Consider the following 20,029-nt stretch of genomic DNA (forward strand, 5'->3'; position numbering starts at 1 on the left):
CACAAGCAGGGCTGCCAGCTGTTAGATCAAGTGCTAGATCAGATTGCCCAGGGCTCCATCCAGCCTGGCCTTAATCTCCTCCAGGGATGGGGCATCCACATCCTCCCTGGTCAGCTTGTTTCGACACCTCATCACCCTCTCCATGAAAAACTTCTCCCTGACATCCAATCTAAACCCCCCTTCCTTTAGTTTAAAACCATTTCCCCTTGTTCTATCACTATCTACCTGTGTAAAAAATTGCTTTCCCACATGTTTATAAGCTCCTTTTAAATATTGGAAGGCAGCAATGAGATCTCCCAGCAGCCTTCTGTTTTCCAGGCTGATCAAGCCCAGTTCCCTCAGTCTGTCTTTATAGGAGAGGTGCTCCAGCCCTCTGGTCATTTCTGTGGCCCTCCTATGAACCCTTTCCAAAAGCTTCACATCCCAACCCAACATATTTCCGTTGGGGGCCCAGACCTGGGTGCAGTACTCCTGACGGGGCCTCATGAGGGCAGAATGGTGAGGGACAATCATCTCCCTCGTACTTTCAGGAAGGACCTTGCAATTTAGAATTCTTGTTTCAATTATATTGTGAAAACTTCTTATCTAAAAAACCATTAAGTCTGTGGAAAACAGTGTTTAGTGTCAGTGCGTAAATGATCTAATATCTCATCTACCAATTTTTTCACAATATGATCAGCAAGTACACAAGAGTTGAAGCAGGCATCATCTATGATAGACCTGTGGAACTAAATTCGGGAACTAAATTACTGCTTACATAGTAGCAAAAGTAATGTCAGAGTCATCCCTGGTGTCACCAAGTGCTGCCAGAGTTAGGTGTTCTGACAACAGTCAGCAAGTAGGCTGCTGTTAGAATTTGCAAAAGCATCTACAGTTTTGATTAATACCAATTCAGGACATGTAAAGCCTTCATACTTCTAGAAATGCTATGAGGTATCTATTTGCCTCCTCAAGCTCAAATCTGCTTTTTAAAAACATGGCTTTCTGTCAGATCCTGTCAGATATTAGAAGGCTATGGAAAATGAACCAGTTCCTTGTCTTTTGTCTTCAGATATGCTGTAATGCTTGCTACCTGTGACAGGATAAGACTGAGTGAATTAGATAGAAAGCTTAGATACTCTAATTATTTAAATGACTGGGTTTTATCTATCATCCATAACAAAAAGTAAACAGTAGGATTTCTTCCTGTTCACACAATGAACTACTAAAAAAAAACAAATTGGAAAATCATCTGCTCTAAGTTTAAAAAAAAAAAAACCCTTGCTTTCCCACCTTAGGAATCAAAATTCCTGAGAATGACTTTTCTCTAGGACATTTTCTTGGCATAAAGAGGGGACATTTTTACCATCCTTTTGAGAGTTTGTCAGTGCTTCAAAACAGTGAAAAGTGAAAACGTGTTTGCAGTAAACACATATTCCTCAGTGCCTTTGCAAGCTGAATAACCTAGCAAGCTTTGCAAAAATGAAAGATGTCCTTATGTAACCCAGAGAGATGAAGATAGCAGGAGGAAATCTAGCATGCTCTGTGCGTGCTTGAATGACTGCAGAAGCAATATAGAGCCTCCATTAATCAGTCTATAGTTCTGTAGAAGGTGAGAAAGGGTACTGATTTGAATATAGCTTGAGTTTGCCAAAGGATTCTGAGGAAATTTTTGCTTCTTCAGAAAGCAGTGGGAGAGTAGCCTATAGGCAATTGTGGGGCTTATATGCATACTTTAGCTGCACATGCATATGTGTGTGTATGCACCTGTGTCTTTGTATAGATATAATGTATAAAGAAAATGCATGTAAAAGGAATGAGGAATGACCCAATTGAAAGAATACTTTGCATGCAGTGCTGCTACAACAGCAGATCTCAGAAATATAGTGCTTTATTAAACAGAATGCCCGTAGGCGGTCAGTAAAGGAAGGATGCATGGGATCCTTATATGGATGCCTAATGCCTTATATCATTTCATGTATCCCATTTGTAGTATCCCCAGCTATCATAAGGGGCCTTGGAGGGCTTGTGGTTTTGAGGCCATGATATCTTCTTCAGTTGTCATAAAGGTCTGAACCTGTCTGCTTTTATTTTTAGATTCTGTATCTTGCTCCCATTTTCTTCAGATAATCATGTCTTTTTCTTTCAGCCTGTCAATTTCATTACATTGACAGGCTTTATCTAAAGCTGGTTGTATTGCAGAAGATGTCACCGACTACATAACTCTGGATGATTTCCTTTTCTCTTCCTTTAAGGAATAGTTCATGTACACAAATGCTTGTGGGGATCATATCTGAGTGTACATGATGAGTTTTCTTTTACCCATTTGGACCTTTATTTAATGACAAGACATATGAATTTAAGAAAGCTTAGCAAAGTTATGGCATGAGAAGTTAATTTTAAACATGTTTAGTCTGGATGTTCTGGTGTTTATGCAGTTGCAAAGAAGCCAAACTCATTGATGCCAGTAAATAATTTGATTCTGCAGTACTCCTTGGTGTCAGCCTGACACCTTTCCTGAACTGTAGCATAGCTTAATTAATTGCCTTGAAATGCAGCTTAAAATTTTAACAGTTGCTATCACACGATAATTACATTCTCTTAATACTTTAATGCTTATCTCCTATGCCTTGGTGCAGTCTTTTGTGCTGGCTATTTAGGACTTGTGCAATTTCGGTGCCATCCTCAGGACTGGTAAAGATTCCAAGTGAAGCTGTGAGATAAGATTTTCCTTTGTGGAGATCTGTATTACAACCTGTATTTTTACCTTGATTATACACTATCTTTCAGTCAGAATCTCTCAGTGCAAGCTTCCTTCTGAGGACTGTGATTTCTTTTCCTAGATAACATTTTGGGGGAGGTGATTTTTTTTTAATATTTGTTTCAATTTACTTCTGCTTTCTTAAAATCTTGACATCTTTCCCACAAGATAAAAGTAACTTGATGACAATGTCATGGATTTTTTAAATAGTTTAGTTCAGACACTATACCAACACGGCAGAAGTACCACTATATGGAAGAAGTCTGTTGTAAAACAGTGAATAGCAAAATGGCATACTTTCAAGTTCATACTCATAAAATAGACATGTGTTTTGCTCCAGAGCTCACAGTAACAATGCAAATACTTCCTGCTGGTTCAGGGATCCTGTAATAACACAGGAATTTTTGGTTGTTAGGCTATCTTACTCTCCTACTGAGGATAAAGAGACTATCATACATAAGGGAATTAAGAAGAAATTCTTAATATTTCACTTGGGAACTCCTGTTTGAAACAGATTGTGGACCTTGCAGGACTAACAACCATCTACCTCTGGACTCCAAATGTTCCCCAATGTCCAGAAAAATTGCCAGGTAGAGTCCCTGTATGTACTTCACAACTGTATGCATTAATAGAAACAGAGTATATAGATGAAGTAACTTCAAACCAGACACATAATTTTTTCACAGGGATCTGTGTTTGAATTAAGGGGATAGGAAATGGTCAAAGAGTACAATAGCACATCATGAAGTCGTAACATATTTTTATAAAAATCCATGGTTCATTACTAAATTCCACCCTTTAAAAAAAAAAAAAAAAAAGCGAAGTTAGCAATTTCTCCATGTAGGTATTCACATCTTTTCTATACAAGATGAGGGTCAATATGCGTTCTCCATATAGCTTCTTTCTTTAGTATCTATTTCAGGAGCATTATTAGATCTAATGATTTTTTGCAGTGCACCCAAATTTATGAACACTAAAATGGATGCATAGAAATACATGCATATATAGAATGCCAGTGAAAAATGGAGATTCCCTGAAATCACTTCAGGGTATGTCTTTCTGCAAAAGAACAGAGGAATTCAACGAATATAGGGATCGTAGGTAGGATCCTTTTGCGTACCATAGGCTAGGGTATTTCACGTAGTTATCTGTGATAATAACCTGAGTCCTGCATATTTCACTCTGCAAAAGGATAGAGAAATGGCCTTGAAATAAGCCATGGAGCAGAAGGGCAAGAGCTTGCTTGATCTTGATTTTCAGTACGAATACAGACTGTGAAAGCGGGGCCTCACGATCCTTCTGACTTTTTGGGTTTGAGTTTGGAACTCAAGTGAGGTTTGGAACTGCAGATGTTATATCCAAATCTCTCTCTCCTTTTTTTTTTTTTTTTTACCTGGAAAGAATCACAGAGAAACAGGCTGCTTCCATCTGGAAGGCGACCTGTGTTGCACAGCTCTCAGGGGCTCTGCGATCTGTCTTTTCTCAAGTAGCCCTTTGCTTAGCTCTGAAAAACAGTGGGAAGGATGAGGTCAGACATGGGTTTTGTGCTAAGGAGAGATGGAGAAGTTAGACGCAGTAAACATCGTGAAAACGGCAAGTCTACTCACTTGAATCATTCAACAGTGCCTCATGATTCTGTTTCTGAATTTATTTTCAAAACAGTTGTTTAGATCAGTAAGATGAGAACAGTTTTTTGTTTATAATTAATTGCCAGATTTTCTTCTTCAGATGTGAACTGTTCCAAAAACAAGAAGTTGAAGGTGAGTGAGCTCACATAGGTTGTTAAAATAGTTAAATTATCATGATTTCTGGCTGGCTGAAAGCTGGACAATGCTAGAAACTGACAGGAAATGTGCTTCTGAGAGAAGTAAATCTTTCATCTGTTCCTTTCTATAGTGCTTGAGGGAGAGGGCCCTTCCTGGGTAAAATGTAAAGACACAAGCGTTTACAAAGAACTACAGACTGGTTGAGGTTGGCAGCCCTTCTGCATCCATCCAACCCCTCTCAATCAGGGATACACTGGACCTGCTCAGGATGCCTAGGACCATGTCCAGTCTGCTTTTGGAGATCTTCAAAGAGGAGACCCAATCTCTCTGGGCAACCTGTGCCAGTGTTTGATAAAGCTTTCGATAATGCTATTTTACTCTTCAGATAAAACTTAAGATAAAGGATAGATAGAGCTACTCCAGTATGAATGAATAGAAGGGACTAACTGGCCTCCAAAAGTCCTTTAAAACCATATGATTTGGTTTGTCTAAGCAAAAAAGAAGGTAATTTGCAAAGCAGGTGTCATAAGATAGTAAAGAAACTTGAGCATGATTAGGTTTTATATTAAAAGGCTATTAGCTTTTTGTTAATAAAATATGAAATTCTTCATGTTGCTCCAGAGCTGTTAATAATATTCTAGGGAAGAAATAAGTATTTTAATTAGGCAACAGTTTTTTCTGACATCTTGTTTTAGAAATTCAGCATGTGATTTAACTACTTTTATTACAAACAAATTTAACTACAGTGAGCTCTCAAGTTATTCACAAAAATGATTATTACAATGAGGATCTGATTTAAATAAGTATAATAAAAATATCTTCTCCAATTTCTTTGTAGTAGATCTATTCTGTATGCCTTCCAGATTTCCTTATCTGCCATTGGGATACAAAAGCTATTAATAAATTGGTGCAAATTAAACATGACCAAAAAAAAAAAAAAAAAAAAAAAAAAAAAAAGGAAATTATTCGATAACATTTTCTGAAGAGGAAAAAAAAAAAACTCTGGATATCAATAATATCAATAATTTCTCTTTGACTCAAGAAGTCTCTTTACAGTGCCATCTTGTGTTGAAATTTTAACTAAGACTTCTTTAAAACATGGCAAGAGATAGTAATAAAGATAGTAATAACAATTTAAAAAAAACAGCAGAACTAAATACTGCAGCTAATTTGTTTGAAATTTATACTCTGGTGCAGGCATTTCTGCTGTTTAAACAACTTTCCATAAAGTATGAATGTAAAACAATTTTTACTGTGAAACAATATTTTAAATACCAGCTGTTTGCATTTACCAGTAAAAATAAGTGCAGTATTTAAATTACAATTTGTATTTACTTGAATATTAATAACCTTTCAGAATATTTTGAATGAACATTTTTAGAATGTTTTTCACCCCAAGAAATTCAGTTATGATTTTTTATTATGGCTGGTAAGTTCTCACGGACTGGTCTTGAATTAATGTGTCCTTTGAATGTTTATTTCGTAGCCATGAGTGAAACACAGTGACACTGATGTTACAGAATTAGTATGCCATTTAAGGGTGGGAGGCTTTTGAGGCATCACTGGAGGAAGAGTGTAAGTGTACAGACATGTTTCTCTAGACTGGATTTTAACCGAGATGTTGGAGATGTTTTCTTTCCTGTGGAATAATGTGTGATCCTTCTTATCCTTAATCTATAATATAACCTGTCGTTATCTCTTTTTATGAAAAAGCTGCTCCAGTTACAATCATTACTTTAGCAGAACATACTTCAATCACTTCATTGTTTATTGAGAATAAAATGTATGTCTCATCCTGTAGCCAAGAACTTAACCACAGCTCACCTTGCCCAGCTAGCACTTTATATTGTTTGCTTGTTTGCCACTATATAAGTATTTTGGATGACTGGAGAAAACAAACAAACAAACAAAATGTGGCTAAGGTATCCAAGCATCCAGAAATAAAAAGAAAGTGAGAAATAAAATCCGAATCAACCAGCCTAAACAAACCCAAACAGAACAAGTGGTATTTCTTTTTCAGCCTTAGTCTATTCTCTCATCTGTCAAGAAATTGTATCTGCTTACCACTGTGGTATCTTCAGTGTCTTTCAGCAATGTGTTCCATGTATCACGTGCATATTGTGAGGCTATTCAGTGAGCTTACCTTATGTATTTTTAGCCAGATAGGTTATTCAATAAACTATTCCTGCTCTCTGTCAGTGTGTATGCTGCTGTAGAACTTAGGTTAGTGGTCTGACTTCATTTGACAATTCAGGGCAAAAATGTACTTTTTGGTAATTGTCAAGTTTTAAAACATTGCCTAGATCAATGCAAGTTTAAGCCACCAAATGCAGTTATATGGTTAAGTACTTAATTTTGAATAAGTTTATTTTAAAATGTATATTTTAGTGTAAATCAGAAGCCTGTTAATAAGGATTATTAAAATAGAAGTCTAAGTTTTAATTTTAATAAATCAAAGTATTTAAATTCACTGTGTGTTAGTGTCAGCTGGTTTACTGGGAAGTATAAACCATGGTATAGTAGAAAGATGATTTCACTTATGTTACAAAATAACCTTGATCATTATTAGATAAAATTGCTTGAACTGTGAATCTTGATGAAACTTAGTGTAGAGTTAATGGTAATTCTAGATGAGATGGCTTCTGTAATGATTTAATTAAGTACAAAACTCATACAGCTTAGACTCTTGAATCTTTGCCTTGTAATTCTGTGAAAGTGAGTTCTAAGAGATGCATTATCTACAACCTTTTGGCTTATCATTTTTCAGATGTGATAATGGTATCCTTGTGGGCCTGAATGTAATTGGTCTGTAGGTACTGTGGACTCACTCAGGTATTAAAGCATTAGCAACCAGTCTTACTTTGCCTTTCTTCACAAATGTTACTAAATCTAAAAATCCATATCTCACACAAATTGAGAAATAAACCTGAAAATCTTGAGAGCTCCTTTGCAAAAGAAACCTTTACTTACCAATCTTCCTTCCTCACTTCCTTCTTTCTTTTGCTCTTCTGTCCTCTTCCCAGCCCCTCTACACATTTTGAATATTGATGCTGCTCTGTTATATCTTCATCCTTTTTTTGAGACTAATGAAGAGGAAGAATTTCCTCCTGCAGAAAAAAAACTAACCATTATGTGGTTGAATCTGGGAAACAGAACATGGATGTAAAGATACATTTCATTTCCGCTGCTTATTCTTTTCATTAGGAGAAGCGGGATGTTCGCTAATGGTTTCACCTTTACTATCTGTTACACTTACTGATGCTGAGGCTCTGAGTTTTCCCTGAGCTTCTCTTTTTAGATCAGGAGTTTTTAGGTGTGTCAGTCATACTGCAGCCTCATTAGTGTCTGCGTGACTTCCCCCGGGACATAGGAGAAGGTTGCACATCGCTCTTCTGAGAACAGCTGCGGCACACATTAGAAAATAGCGAGATAGATCAATATCCAGAAGGAAGGTTTCACCTTTTTTGAATTGAAGAATGTCAGGAAAACATTTTAAGTAATGTATGAGTTCTTGAATAAGAATATGTCATAGTAGGTGGATAGTTTGCCTGTCTGCCTGTCTTCTTATGTCATCTCATGAAGAAACTCTGAGCCTTTTTTCTTTCTAGCAGATATGGATGAGTACCATGGAGCATGCAAAAACTGGAGACGACTGAAGAAAATTCTGAAAGCCTTGCTATCATTAAAAAAAAAGGGCTTTCTGCTTTTGTCAGTGCCTTCTGCTTCTGAGCATTTGCAGACTCTGGTTAACTGTCCAGCTATTATTTTCTATTGTCTATTTTCTGTTATTCTCACTGGAATAATTATCCTACTAAGTAATCTTCCAGCACCCTAATCTTCACTTAGATAATAGTTTTGTGGAAGCCAATGGCCTTATTTTAATTTTCTCCCTTCAAATTTAATACGAAGTATGCGTGAAAGCACCTTCTGCTGTTCAAGGAGAAGTAAAACTGCACTCTAGGTATTGGGCATCAAAGTTGCCTAGACAGGCAGCTCTGAGGGTCTTCAAAGTGATGGTTGTATTTGGCAAAATTCTACATATCCATAAGCCTGCACTGTCAGGCAAGTTCCAAGTCTGGAAATGTATATTTAAGTGTATAAACCATATTTAGGCATGTGTTTCCCCCTTTGAAACTAGTAGTATAATATAGGCTGAGTATTGTGTACCTTTATGTGTATGGGTCCATATCAGCAAGACATCGTCTTTATTTTCATGTGTGTACATGAATATTCTTAAAAACTTCAGCCTACTGTGTTACTGCTTCTAGTTACATGCCCTTAAACCAAAGTGAAAGTATCAAAAAATGACAACAGTGTCACATTTATAAATGTATTATTGTTGTAGTTACTGCTTGTGTACTGCAGCCAGGGACATTTCTCGTGTTTGTGTTACAAAGTCAGAACAAGACTGTTTCTGTCTCATGGGCTCACATCCAGTCATGAGCATAGAGACAAGTGGATGCCACGCACTAGCAGTAGGTGAAATACTAGAAGCATTGTAAGAGCTGCTCTGAATCCCTGTTTTACCATAAAGGTTTTGATTTTCTTTAAGATTTTTCTTCTAGAATTGATTTATTATCTTCATTTTCATATTTTTTTTAATTGGTTGTAGCATGCAACCAGTGCAGTAATGTGACTGTAATGTCACTAAAGTCATCACATGCTAAGAGCGGTTGGAAAGTCTGCTTCTTAATTTTAAGCAAATTTTCATTTTGGAGGGAAAGAGTTTCAATTTTGAGGGAAAGGAAAGAGTTTAAATGCTTGAACCTAATGAGTGGTTGAAGGAAGGTACTTTGAAATAGCCATACCAACATCTCTTGGAACACTCTAGTAACACATTTGTGAAAATTAAGTTAAAAGCTTCTGATTGCGTTAGCTTGAGACAACTATCAGAAACAAGGACCAAAAGTGCTCTGAAAATGGCTGCAGTTCAGGTAAAAAGGCATCCAGAGTGGATGGCAGGCCAATGAAGTGTCTGGATAGCTCAAGGATTGTGGTTATTTTCCGCATCAGACTGACAAAACCCTGACATTTTCATGTAATGTAAAACTGCATATTTGCTCCAGCTTTTAGTTGAAGACAGTATGTAGAATGCAGAGGTTGCATAGAGTTCAGTTTTTCTATGTAGTTCTTTTTTTTTTTTTTTTTCTTTTTTCTTTCAATCAATGCTACTTCAAACAGGGATTTCCTCCATTCTGAAAATAGACATACTTAACCAAGTAAATGCTAGAAAGATGTAGTGAGTAGTGAGTCAAGAAAGATAAATTTAGACTGGAGGTAGCTTACATTCTAATAGCAAGTTTAAGAAATCTGTGAGAATAGTCTGGATATGCTGTTTATTATTTACTAGACTACTGTGCAACAAAACCATGTGGCTTCCAGAAGGATTTGTTTCTCAGATAGAAATGAGTCTGATGAAACTCATTTTCATAACAGGGAAAAGTTGTTCTTTGTTAGTCTTTTGAAAGGGATTGACAAAGTTAGTGAAGCAGTTCCTCTGGCTTTATTATCATGTAATTTATATTTATATATATGTAATTTATATTTATATCACACTACGCCATGAGGTTTGAGGGAGTGCTTTGGATGAGTTGATTGACTTGAAAGAGATTATGTTCAGCTTTGAGGTATTTTCTGCAATTATATTGTCTAAATATTGAAATACATCCCACTAGATTTTAGCAAACTCTTTTTGTGTTTCTGAAAATCTTATTTTGTCAGCATTGCCTTATGAAGTTTTATTCTAAAAATATTCAGTAGGCATAAAGGTTTATTAAATACATGAAGTCAAAAGAATTATATAATCTATCAGTGATTTGAGTTCTGCTTGAGAAGTCAAATTTTGGTGCGTTTGAAAAACACAGTTCTCCTTGAACTTGAGTTCTTAGTCCCATTGTCCACCTGAGCAAAAATGGTCTTTCAAATGTCAGGCAGTGATGATTTTCCTTCCATTCATTGTCTTTAAATCTCAAGGTAACATACTTTGTTGAGGGTTCAAACAAAGTGAGAACAATAAGTTAATGCCTTTTTTTCATGGCAGGCATGGCTAAATTGATTATCAAGCCTGTGCAATATTACTATTGATTATGATAGTCACAATAACATGTGCCACCATGCTTCCCCAAATAAGCATGTGATTGAACCACCTTCTGAATGTGAAAACCTTAGAATAATGACAATAATAAATACTTTTTGTCTAGTGTGCAGTGGCACAGTGAATTGGATCATGTTAGGCTTCATCTGCTGCCTAATGCAATGTAACGGCAGATAAAATAAATCAAATGGATGACACTCTGTTGGACTTGAAATACGATAGCTCTTGTAAAGCAATTGATGTGGGAATATGTCACTGCAGTACATCTCAGATGTTTATTGAAGTCTAGAATCTTTGAATATGAACAAATGCATATTTTAACGGCCATGAAACAAGTGACTACAAATACAGCAGTATGCTTATTACTGACAAAGCTTTTTCCTAAGACAGAAATCAACTACATTTTATGTTTATTTGTGTGCTTGATAGCTTTCTTTCCCTGCAAGGGCATCTTAGAGGCGTTGAACTTCAAAGCAAACTGTTGTGAATCACTTTAATGATTATCCTGGTAGCTAGACTTAGATTTTAGTTATGAAAGTCCAGTAGTGCCTTCTAGAGATCATTTGTAAGGTGTTGGTGAGTTAGGATTTAATAACATAATTTCAAGCAAATAGCATTCAAAAATATTGTTTGCATTGTAATAAGCTGTGTTTATTGAACTCAATTTTAAGGAAGGTTTTAATTGATTTTTCTTGCAAATGTTTGCTCATTTTGAATGCTTATTACAATTCACTCCATATGATTCATTACTTGAGCATTCTAAGAGATGATTTACTAATTATTTTTCAATGAATAAGTGTACAGTTTCTGTAAGAGTTGTTAACAATTAGGAAGCATATTAAGAAATACCCATTCTCTCTACTTAAAACTGTGGGGTTTTTTTATTTCTCTTTCATATGCTTCATGAATGTGGAAAGCTCAAGTCTCACTTAATTTGCAGAGTTTTAAGTATGGTTTTATTTAATCATTGTGATGGAATTATGAATCTTTTTTTTTTTTTAAGATAAGGAAAAGAATGTTTCAACAGGAGCGGGTTTTTGTGTGTGTGATTTTTTTTTTAAATATATTTAGAAGAGGCTTCATGATCCTTTATTTGAAAAAAAAACAAAACAAAACATGTAGCATTCCCTGAATACAGTGTTTATTCAATGAAATTATAATGCATTTTGTTAAAGTTAACAAATAAATTGTTAAATTGATCAAAATTAAATGTAGTCTGTTAATGATTTTGTCTTTTGGATCAGATCTTTGATTCTCTTCTCAGTAGCAGAATAACAAGCTGTAAAGAGTAAAGCTGTGTTTTTAAAGTAGGTATACCACCATTAGTTTCTGGATTTGTTCTCTGTGAGTTCTAATTACATACAACAATTTGAGTCTGATAGAACAGTGTGAGGTGCATTTGAATACTGTCACTGTAGTTTTGATGTTGTAATATGGGTTTAATTCAACTTTAGCCTTCTGGAGTACTTAAGAGTTCTTAACACTTATTTTGCTGATTATTAAAATGCTTCTCAAATGTGTTTTCCCGAATAATCAATAGGTAGTTATAATTTGAAACTGATGTTGCAGTTAATATCTGGAGAACAGTGTTAACATTAAAAATGTTTGTTCTCTGATGAAGGTATTGCATGATAAAACCAATAATCCCAAATTAGAACAAAAATATAATTAATGCTTTTCTTCTGTGCAGCCCACCGTTTGTGAACGGGAGCTCTGTGTATTTGCTTTCCAAACATTAGGAGTAATGAATGAAGCTGCTGATGAAATTGCAACTGGGGCTCAGGTAGAATTATCTAATCCTTGTTGCACATCTAATTGTCTATAGTATACATAGTGTTTTCAGTCTCTTTTAAAATTTATTTTGACTTGTACTCTTTGGTAAGTATTATTTATTTGTGCAGTCTTACAGCTGTAAATACACTGTTCTATGCATGACATTTTCAAATTTTACTAATGAGGTGTTTCCATTGTTTTCCTTCCTGTAATTAGAGTAACCCTGTTTTCTTCTTCTGTTGCATTCAATTAGGTCACCTGGGTTGTTAATAAAGGTAGCTGTTGTCATCTGCAGATAATTCCCATTTATTTTCACCTAATGAGCCATTACTACTCACATTCAATTAATAAGCAAGTTCCTGTTCATTGGTGTTGGGATATAACTGTTCACTGAGCATCTGTTGTTTTGATCATTAAATAACAGTGGGAAGGTCCTTACTGATGTTGCTACATGGATTTTTTTTTTTTCCCTTCTCAAGGAATAGAAATTTAACATAGTCTTGCTTCCTGACTCAATTATTCAGTTCAATTATTAATTTATTTTTAACCATGTAATTACTTGACTTTCATGATTTTAAATATGCCCTAAACAAAGTATTTTAAGCTGTGTTTCCAAATCATCATTTAAATTTAGTTTACAGTAGTTGTAGGTTTTCAGTAAATTCAGAAGTTAAAATGACCTTTTAAGTCCTTATGGAAGAACGCATTACTTTCTAATTACCTAAATATGCATAACTTACTATAACTTTTGCAGTGAGCAGGGTTGATTTTTTTTTGGAAGAACAGGGATTCAGTTCAATTAGCTTTAACTAGCACTACTGAGTCTGGCCTCTGGAAACAAATTATTTGGCTAAATGCCTTTAGTCCTTTCCTCAGAAGAAGAAATTTGGATCAGCATACCGCAGCTTCTTCACTTGAGAATGTAACTATAGGATCTGAATGGCAGCTCATCATAAAAACAGGGAGGTGCACTGATGAAATCCCTCTTCACCAGCCTGAAGTCCTCCGAAGATCTGTTATGTCATTCCATGGAGCTGGAATTTTATTTTCTGAATGTACGAATACTTACATTGTACTTATGTACACAAACTAACTCTCGCTTCTCTTCAAATACAGCTGATGGGAGAGATGGTCCTTGTTAATTCTCATTGTATATTTTGGAAGATCTTGCTGCAGACATATGCAGAGTTAGCACTGGATCTCTAGAGAAGCTCTTCATCTACTTTTCCAAAGACTGCTGAATTTTTTCCAGCTTATAACAGTGCTTTAAAGAGGTAGAAGGAGGTTTTGTTGATTGTCTTACTGGACTTTGGTGGCTAAATTTTGCTGAGTCTCACTGTAGTGATATCATCACACTCAGTGCATTGCATCTCATCTGGCTGAGCTCTTTTTCCTATTTCCAGAAATAAGACCAAATTTTAGGATTTGATTCATCTCAGCTGTTTTTGACATTAGTTTAGGGTGGTGTGAATTGCAGCATAGAGTATCAGCACAGTAGTGATTTCCTCTATGGACTGTGAAGAGAGCCTCATCTGACTAGTGTACAAATCCAATATATTTCATCAGACAAATCTTCCTCCAGGTCTCCAAACCATTTTGTGTGGTGAAAATTTCTAAATGCATATTCTCATTATTGGAAATCCCATTCTGATTTTTGTGCTGTGTTTCAAACTAGTTTCCTAAGGTGGACACTGTGTCACTTCCAATATTCTCACAGAATCACAGAATCACAGAATCACCCGGGTTGGAAGGGACCCCAAGGATCATGTAGTTCCAACCCCCCTGCCTAGCAGGGCCACCAGAGAAACCATTCTCATGGTTTCTTAATAACAAGAGACTACTTCCCAAAACTTTCAAGCGTGAACTCACCTTGCCTTATTTTAGTCATGGTTGAAATGCCTGAAAATTAAATACCTGACTTTTTTGTTTGGACTTCCTTCAAAGATTCTTGATGGAGAGAGGCACTAAAAGACTTATTTAATACGAGAGATTTGTCATTGTTAACCATCATTTTTTCCTCCTTGAAAATATTTAAATCCTAACTCAAGTTCTTCAGTACCCACTATGAAGCAAGAGGAAGATTATGCCTGACTGTATGGACATTTAGTCAATCCACAGCACATCCTATTAACAGGGAACACATAAGTGCACTTGTATTGTAACTTTTGATTTAGACTTATCTCCAACTTTCACTTACTCCATGTTCCATCACCTCAAAATGATCTCAAAGGAAATCAGGGGATTAATTAGGCCTAATCTATGCAGAGTTTCCCCACAATAAAGCAATCTGATGGTATCATGGTGGGAGAGAAAACAGAAGTCAATAGTTGTTTCAAGAAGGGTTTGGGATGCCATAGAACCTGTAAGAGCTGTGCCAATTTTGAGACAGTGGCCCGCTGTGCAAGTAATAATGCAAGACAACTTTGGATCACTGTGTCTAGGGACTAAGACAACTCTTCACTATTAATGTTTGGCAACTGAAAGCAAAGAAGTGCCTGTGAGAAGCAAGGTGTATGAACTCTGGCTCAGTTTCATGGTAATACATTTACACATTTGCAGGCCTAGCTGCCTGACCTGGCTGTGTATAAAGACTCCCTTTCTCCTTTGCAAATGCTAATACAGATGCTCCATTTTGAATCATCCATCACACTTGTAGATATTATGAACTGAAAAGATATTAGAATAGCATAGAGAAAGGAATGATTATTTAGATAACTTCATTTTTTAATATATCTGAGATATTTTAAAACAGAGAAAATTGTTCATTCATGCAAAAGGAGCAGAGGAGAAGAATGGTGACAGTATGAGTCACTGAAGCAGAGTTGCTTTTTCCTTTCTTTATGATTCTTATTTTCACTCTTCTCTAAAGGGCCATAATTTTTATTTCCTCCAAATGATCAGATACAATGGCAGACATATAATAACTCCTACAGTGGCTTGAGCTGTGAAATGAGATCTTATCCATTTGGGACTGTAGGAGGAACTGGGGATACCTACTAAGTACAACTCATCTTGGCTTCTTGTTTCTTTCATGAAAAAGTCTGGTTTTACAGAGGGATGTTTTCAGCAGTCACAGAGAAACCAGGGGAAATAAGCCTATTTGCAGATACATTTTTGTGTGGCAACCTTGAATTTCATTATGGATTTAGGTTTCACAGCTGCTAGAAAGCTGCTGCTTCTGTTTTGCTGTGGTCTGTTTTTAACCTCTGAATTACTAATTTTGAAACATTTAAATCACAAATTGTATATGTGCCTACAGGAACGTATGTGAGTGCATGTCTATACAGATTACGCACATGATCTTATATGATTTTGGAAATAAATATTCAAATGGACTTACAGTTACAGAATCACAGAATCACAGAATGGCCACGGTTGGAAGGGACCTCAAAGATTATGAATCTCCAAACCCCCTGCCACATGCAGGGCCACCAACCTCCCCATTTAATACTAGACGAGGCTGCCCAGGGCTCTATCCAATCTGTCCTTGAACACCTCTATGGACAGGGCATCCACAACCTCTCTGGGCAGCCTGTTCCAGCACCTCACCACTCTCGTAGTAAAGACAAGATCAACCTAAATCTTCCCTCCCTCAACTTAAAACCATTTCCCCTTGTCCTGCCATTATCTACCCTTTCAAAGAGTTGATTCCCCTCCTGTTTGTAGGCTCCCCTTAGGTGCTGAAAGGCTGCTGTGCTTCTTTTCTCCAGGCTGAACAAGCCCAGCTCCCTCAGCCTGTCTTCGTAGGAGAGGTGCTCCCTCTTCCTGGAGAATCATCTTTGTGGCTCTCCTCTGGACCCTCTCCAACAGCTCCCTGTCTTTCTTGTACTGGGGGCTTCAGACCTGGACACAGCACTGCAGATGGGGTCTCACAAGAGCAGAGTAGAGAGGGACAATCACCTCCCTGTCCCTGCTGGCCACTCCTCTTCTGACAGAGGTATCCTGTTCCAGGATACCATTTGCTTTCCAAGCTGCAAGGACACACTGCTGGCTCATTTTAAGCTTTTCATCCATCAGGACCCCCAGGTCCTTCTCAGCAGGGCTGCTCTCAAGGACTGCTTCTTCCAGTCTGTATGGATGCCTGGGATTCCTCTAGCCCAAGTGCAAAACCTTGCACTCTGCTGTGTTGAACCTCATCAGGTTCACCCGGGCCCACCTTTCTAGCTGTCAAGGTCCCTCTGACTGGTATCCCTTCCTTCAACCGTGTCAACTTCACCACTCAGCTTGGTGTCATCAGCAAACTTGCTGAGGGTGCACTCGATTCCATCGTTGATGTCATTGATGAAGATGTTAAAGAGCACTGGTCCCAAGACAGACCCCTGGGGGACGCTGCTTGTTACCAGCCTCCACCTGGACATGGAGCCATTGATGACCACCCTCTGTCTGCAGCCTTTTGACCAGTTTCTTATCCATCGGGTCGTCCACCCGTCAAATCCACATCCCGCCAATTTGGAGATAAGGATGTGGTGGAGAACCATGTCAAAGGCCTTGCTCAAGTCCAGGTAAATGACATCGGTTGCCTTTCCCTTGTCCACTGATGCCTTCACTCCATCATAGAAGGCCACCACACTGGTTAAGCATGACCTTCCCCTGGTGAAGCCGTGCTGGCTGTCTCGGATCACACACTCATTCGTCATGTGATCAAGCATATTGTCCAGGAGGACCTGTTCCATGATCTTCCCAGGCACAGAGGTGAGACTCACCAGTCTGTAGTTCCCCAGGTCCTTCTTGTAAATGGAGTGACGTGTTCTCCAGTCATCTGGGACTTCACCTGACAGCCATGACTTTTCAAATATAATGGAAGATATGATGATGATATGATAGTTAAGTATTACAGAAAGAAAAAAGAGGAACTGGACTCCCAGTAGGAGTGCAAATGACTTTTAAATCACAGCACTGTTCTGGATTTAGCAGAAGCAGTGTTTACTAGTGTTTCTATGATTACAGTGTTCAGAAGAACTGAAGGCAGTGGTACAGGTTCACAAACCCTTCCTCTTTCTTGAGCGACATTCTTCTTTGACATCTACTACACAAGGCTACACAGATCCAGCATGACTTCATTTCCCCAAAGAATGAATTTAATCCAGGTGTTAGCAGATGAACAAGAGAGAAAGCAGGACTACAAGGAATGTATCTGGTACATTTAAGAGCAGGTACTGATCTTACTAATGCACCTGGAATAATATACCTGGTTTAGACCCAAAGCCTTTTGAGGTCAATGGAAGAATGGCAGTCTTATTTCTTGTTGATGGCGTGGTTTGGATGATATAATTAGTAATGAAATAGAATATTTCTAGAATGTATAGAATAAAGAAGACTGGATGATACAATATAAAAGTAAATATATTAAATAATTTTTTTTCTTCATCTCTAGGTAGTTGATCTATTAGTATCAATGTGTCGGTCTGCGTTAGAGTCACCTAGGAAAGTTGTTATTTTTGAGCCATATCCTTCTGTAGTTGATCCTAATGATCCACAGATGCTGGCCTTTAACCCTAGGGTAAGTAGTTATCTTTGATTATGTCACAGTTTGGTTTTAATCATTACTTAGGTTACAAAGCAAGCCTTATTCTGGAGGGTCCTTTACTAGAAAAGTGTAACTCCAGCATATAATGTAAGCATGTGATTGTTTTCAGAACTCAATACTTTTTTTTAAGTTGTCTCTGAGAAGGTGTTTGCAAATAAAATGTAAGTTCTAGTTAAAGTTATGAATTCTTGAAGCCAAAAACTTATTTTAAGATACTAATTGTAGATGAGAATTTTTGTTGTTGTTGTTGTTTTTGGGTTTTTTCTTTTGTGTCTTTCTCTCAGTGTACACACTGGACCCAGAGAAAGACTGATATAACTGTCAAATTTAGAATTGTTTGCTCCTCAAGCTGCACATGCTGCCTCTCAGGGAAGCCCTAGGAAAGCTGTGAACCCCTTATAGATCACTTGAACTCTCCTCAAGGGTGTAATTGGGGACTTTGGATGTCTTACATGGGGATGCATTTCATTTCCTGAACAAAGGCCAACTAGCAGTGATTCTTCCTCAGAGGAAGGGGTTATAATCTGTAGCACACAGGAAGAATTGACAAAGAGGCTGATAAGGAGACAGGTAGCTTGGACAGGGCAAGGGTGTAAAGTGGTGTAAGAAAGGTGAAAGCTCATAATAGAATCATTAAAGGTTGGAAAATGTAAAAGACCTGTAAGATGATCTAGTCCAAACATCAGTTCATCACATCCATGATAGGAGAGGAGCAGGGCGGGCCGAGGAGGTGTGGCCGACTCTGTCTCCTCCCAGCTTCTTGCCAGCATGAATGAGGTGAAAGCCCCTGGGCAGGAGTTGGCTAGAACCAAAGATAAGTGAAGGTACAGTGAGGTTCCCAAAGGTGATGTGGCCTGTGAAGCTGATGAAGCACACAGTGTCAAGCTCACCTGCTCAGAAAAGATGGAATTCCCTGTTGCTTCTTCCCAGGCAGGGCTCACGCAAAGGTCAGTCAGGCAAGGCAGAGCAGAGAAACAGCTGAACAACCTCCAATGTTTTATAGAGCTGTTAGCAAAGTAAATGCATCTGCTTATTCAGCATTTTATTTAGCAGTGTTTGTTAATTGCATACTTACTAGCAGCACATTATCTGAATAACTGGCAGTGCCTGTATGCAGCTACAAATATTTGTTTAAAAAGTGACCAGATCTTTTAAGTGAGTTTACATTGTTGTATGTTTGAGAGTCTAGTGACATTCAGAGAACAATCATCATGGTAATATATTTTTTTTTAATGAAAAAATTTGTGCATGAATAAAGCGGAAGGAAACTTGCTTAAAAAATACAAAACGATTGGTTTGCTGAACATTCATCCTAACTTTGATTTTACACAGACTCAAAAAAATTGAGGGTTTTGTACAACTAAAGACCAATAGTCTTAATGTATTTTCTTATTTTATTTTACATCAGAAGAAGAATTATGACCGAGTCATGAAAGCGTTGGATAGTATAACTTCTATTAGAGAGATGACACAGGTGAGTTTAAAAGTGTTTACATAACGTAACAGCTATTTCTAGAACTAGGAGGATACTTATTTGAGTCTGTGATGGGTGAGAAAGGTGATGACTTCTTTTTTTGTTAGGCTAAAATGTGTGCTAAAAATATCAAACTGCCATATCCACAATGGCAATGAAATTAAAGTGATGAAGTAGAATTCAACTATTTTGAAGTTTAAATAAGAGATAACAGCAGATTGGGACTTTGTAACAAGATAATCACCAACTGCTGCATTTCTGGGAATATCAAACTGTGTCACTTTGTTTCCAAAGCGAAAGAAATCGATTTTGTGATGATGCTCTGAATTATAGCTTTATTTCTGATACAACAAAACACTTGTTCAGCTCAGTATGGATGAGAACTATTGGGAACATTGGGTCTCTTGGGATCACTACCATATGATTTCTCAATATTCACAGTAGGACAGAATCTGATAGCTATTCTTATATTTATTGTAACAATTCATTTCCCAAACAGACCCTCTAAGTATAACTGCTTATTGAAATCTCTCACATACATCTTGCTTTTCCAACTGTTTTATAATTGTAATTTCACAAGATTTTATAAATCACATTTTGCACGTATTCGTAAAGTACTTTGGAAATATGGAATGCAGAATGATGTATAGAAAGC

General features: G+C 37.2%; 1 protein-coding gene across 1 annotated transcript in view; it reads left to right on the top strand.

Moving 5' to 3' along the window:
• The window catches only part of PARP8 (poly(ADP-ribose) polymerase family member 8), a 114,864-nt gene that overhangs the window by 80,218 nt on the left and 14,617 nt on the right, over positions 1-20,029 (top strand). The window contains exons 15-17 of the mRNA XM_048930711.1: positions 12,291-12,383; positions 17,748-17,873; positions 19,309-19,374. Of these exons, the coding sequence (XP_048786668.1) occupies positions 12,291-12,383; positions 17,748-17,873; positions 19,309-19,374 (285 nt within the window). The remainder of the gene's footprint in view (positions 1-12,290; positions 12,384-17,747; positions 17,874-19,308; positions 19,375-20,029) is intronic.

The sequence above is a fragment of the Lagopus muta genome, chromosome Z (assembly GCF_023343835.1).
Source record: "Lagopus muta isolate bLagMut1 chromosome Z, bLagMut1 primary, whole genome shotgun sequence".
Lineage (NCBI taxonomy): Eukaryota > Metazoa > Chordata > Aves > Galliformes > Phasianidae > Lagopus > Lagopus muta.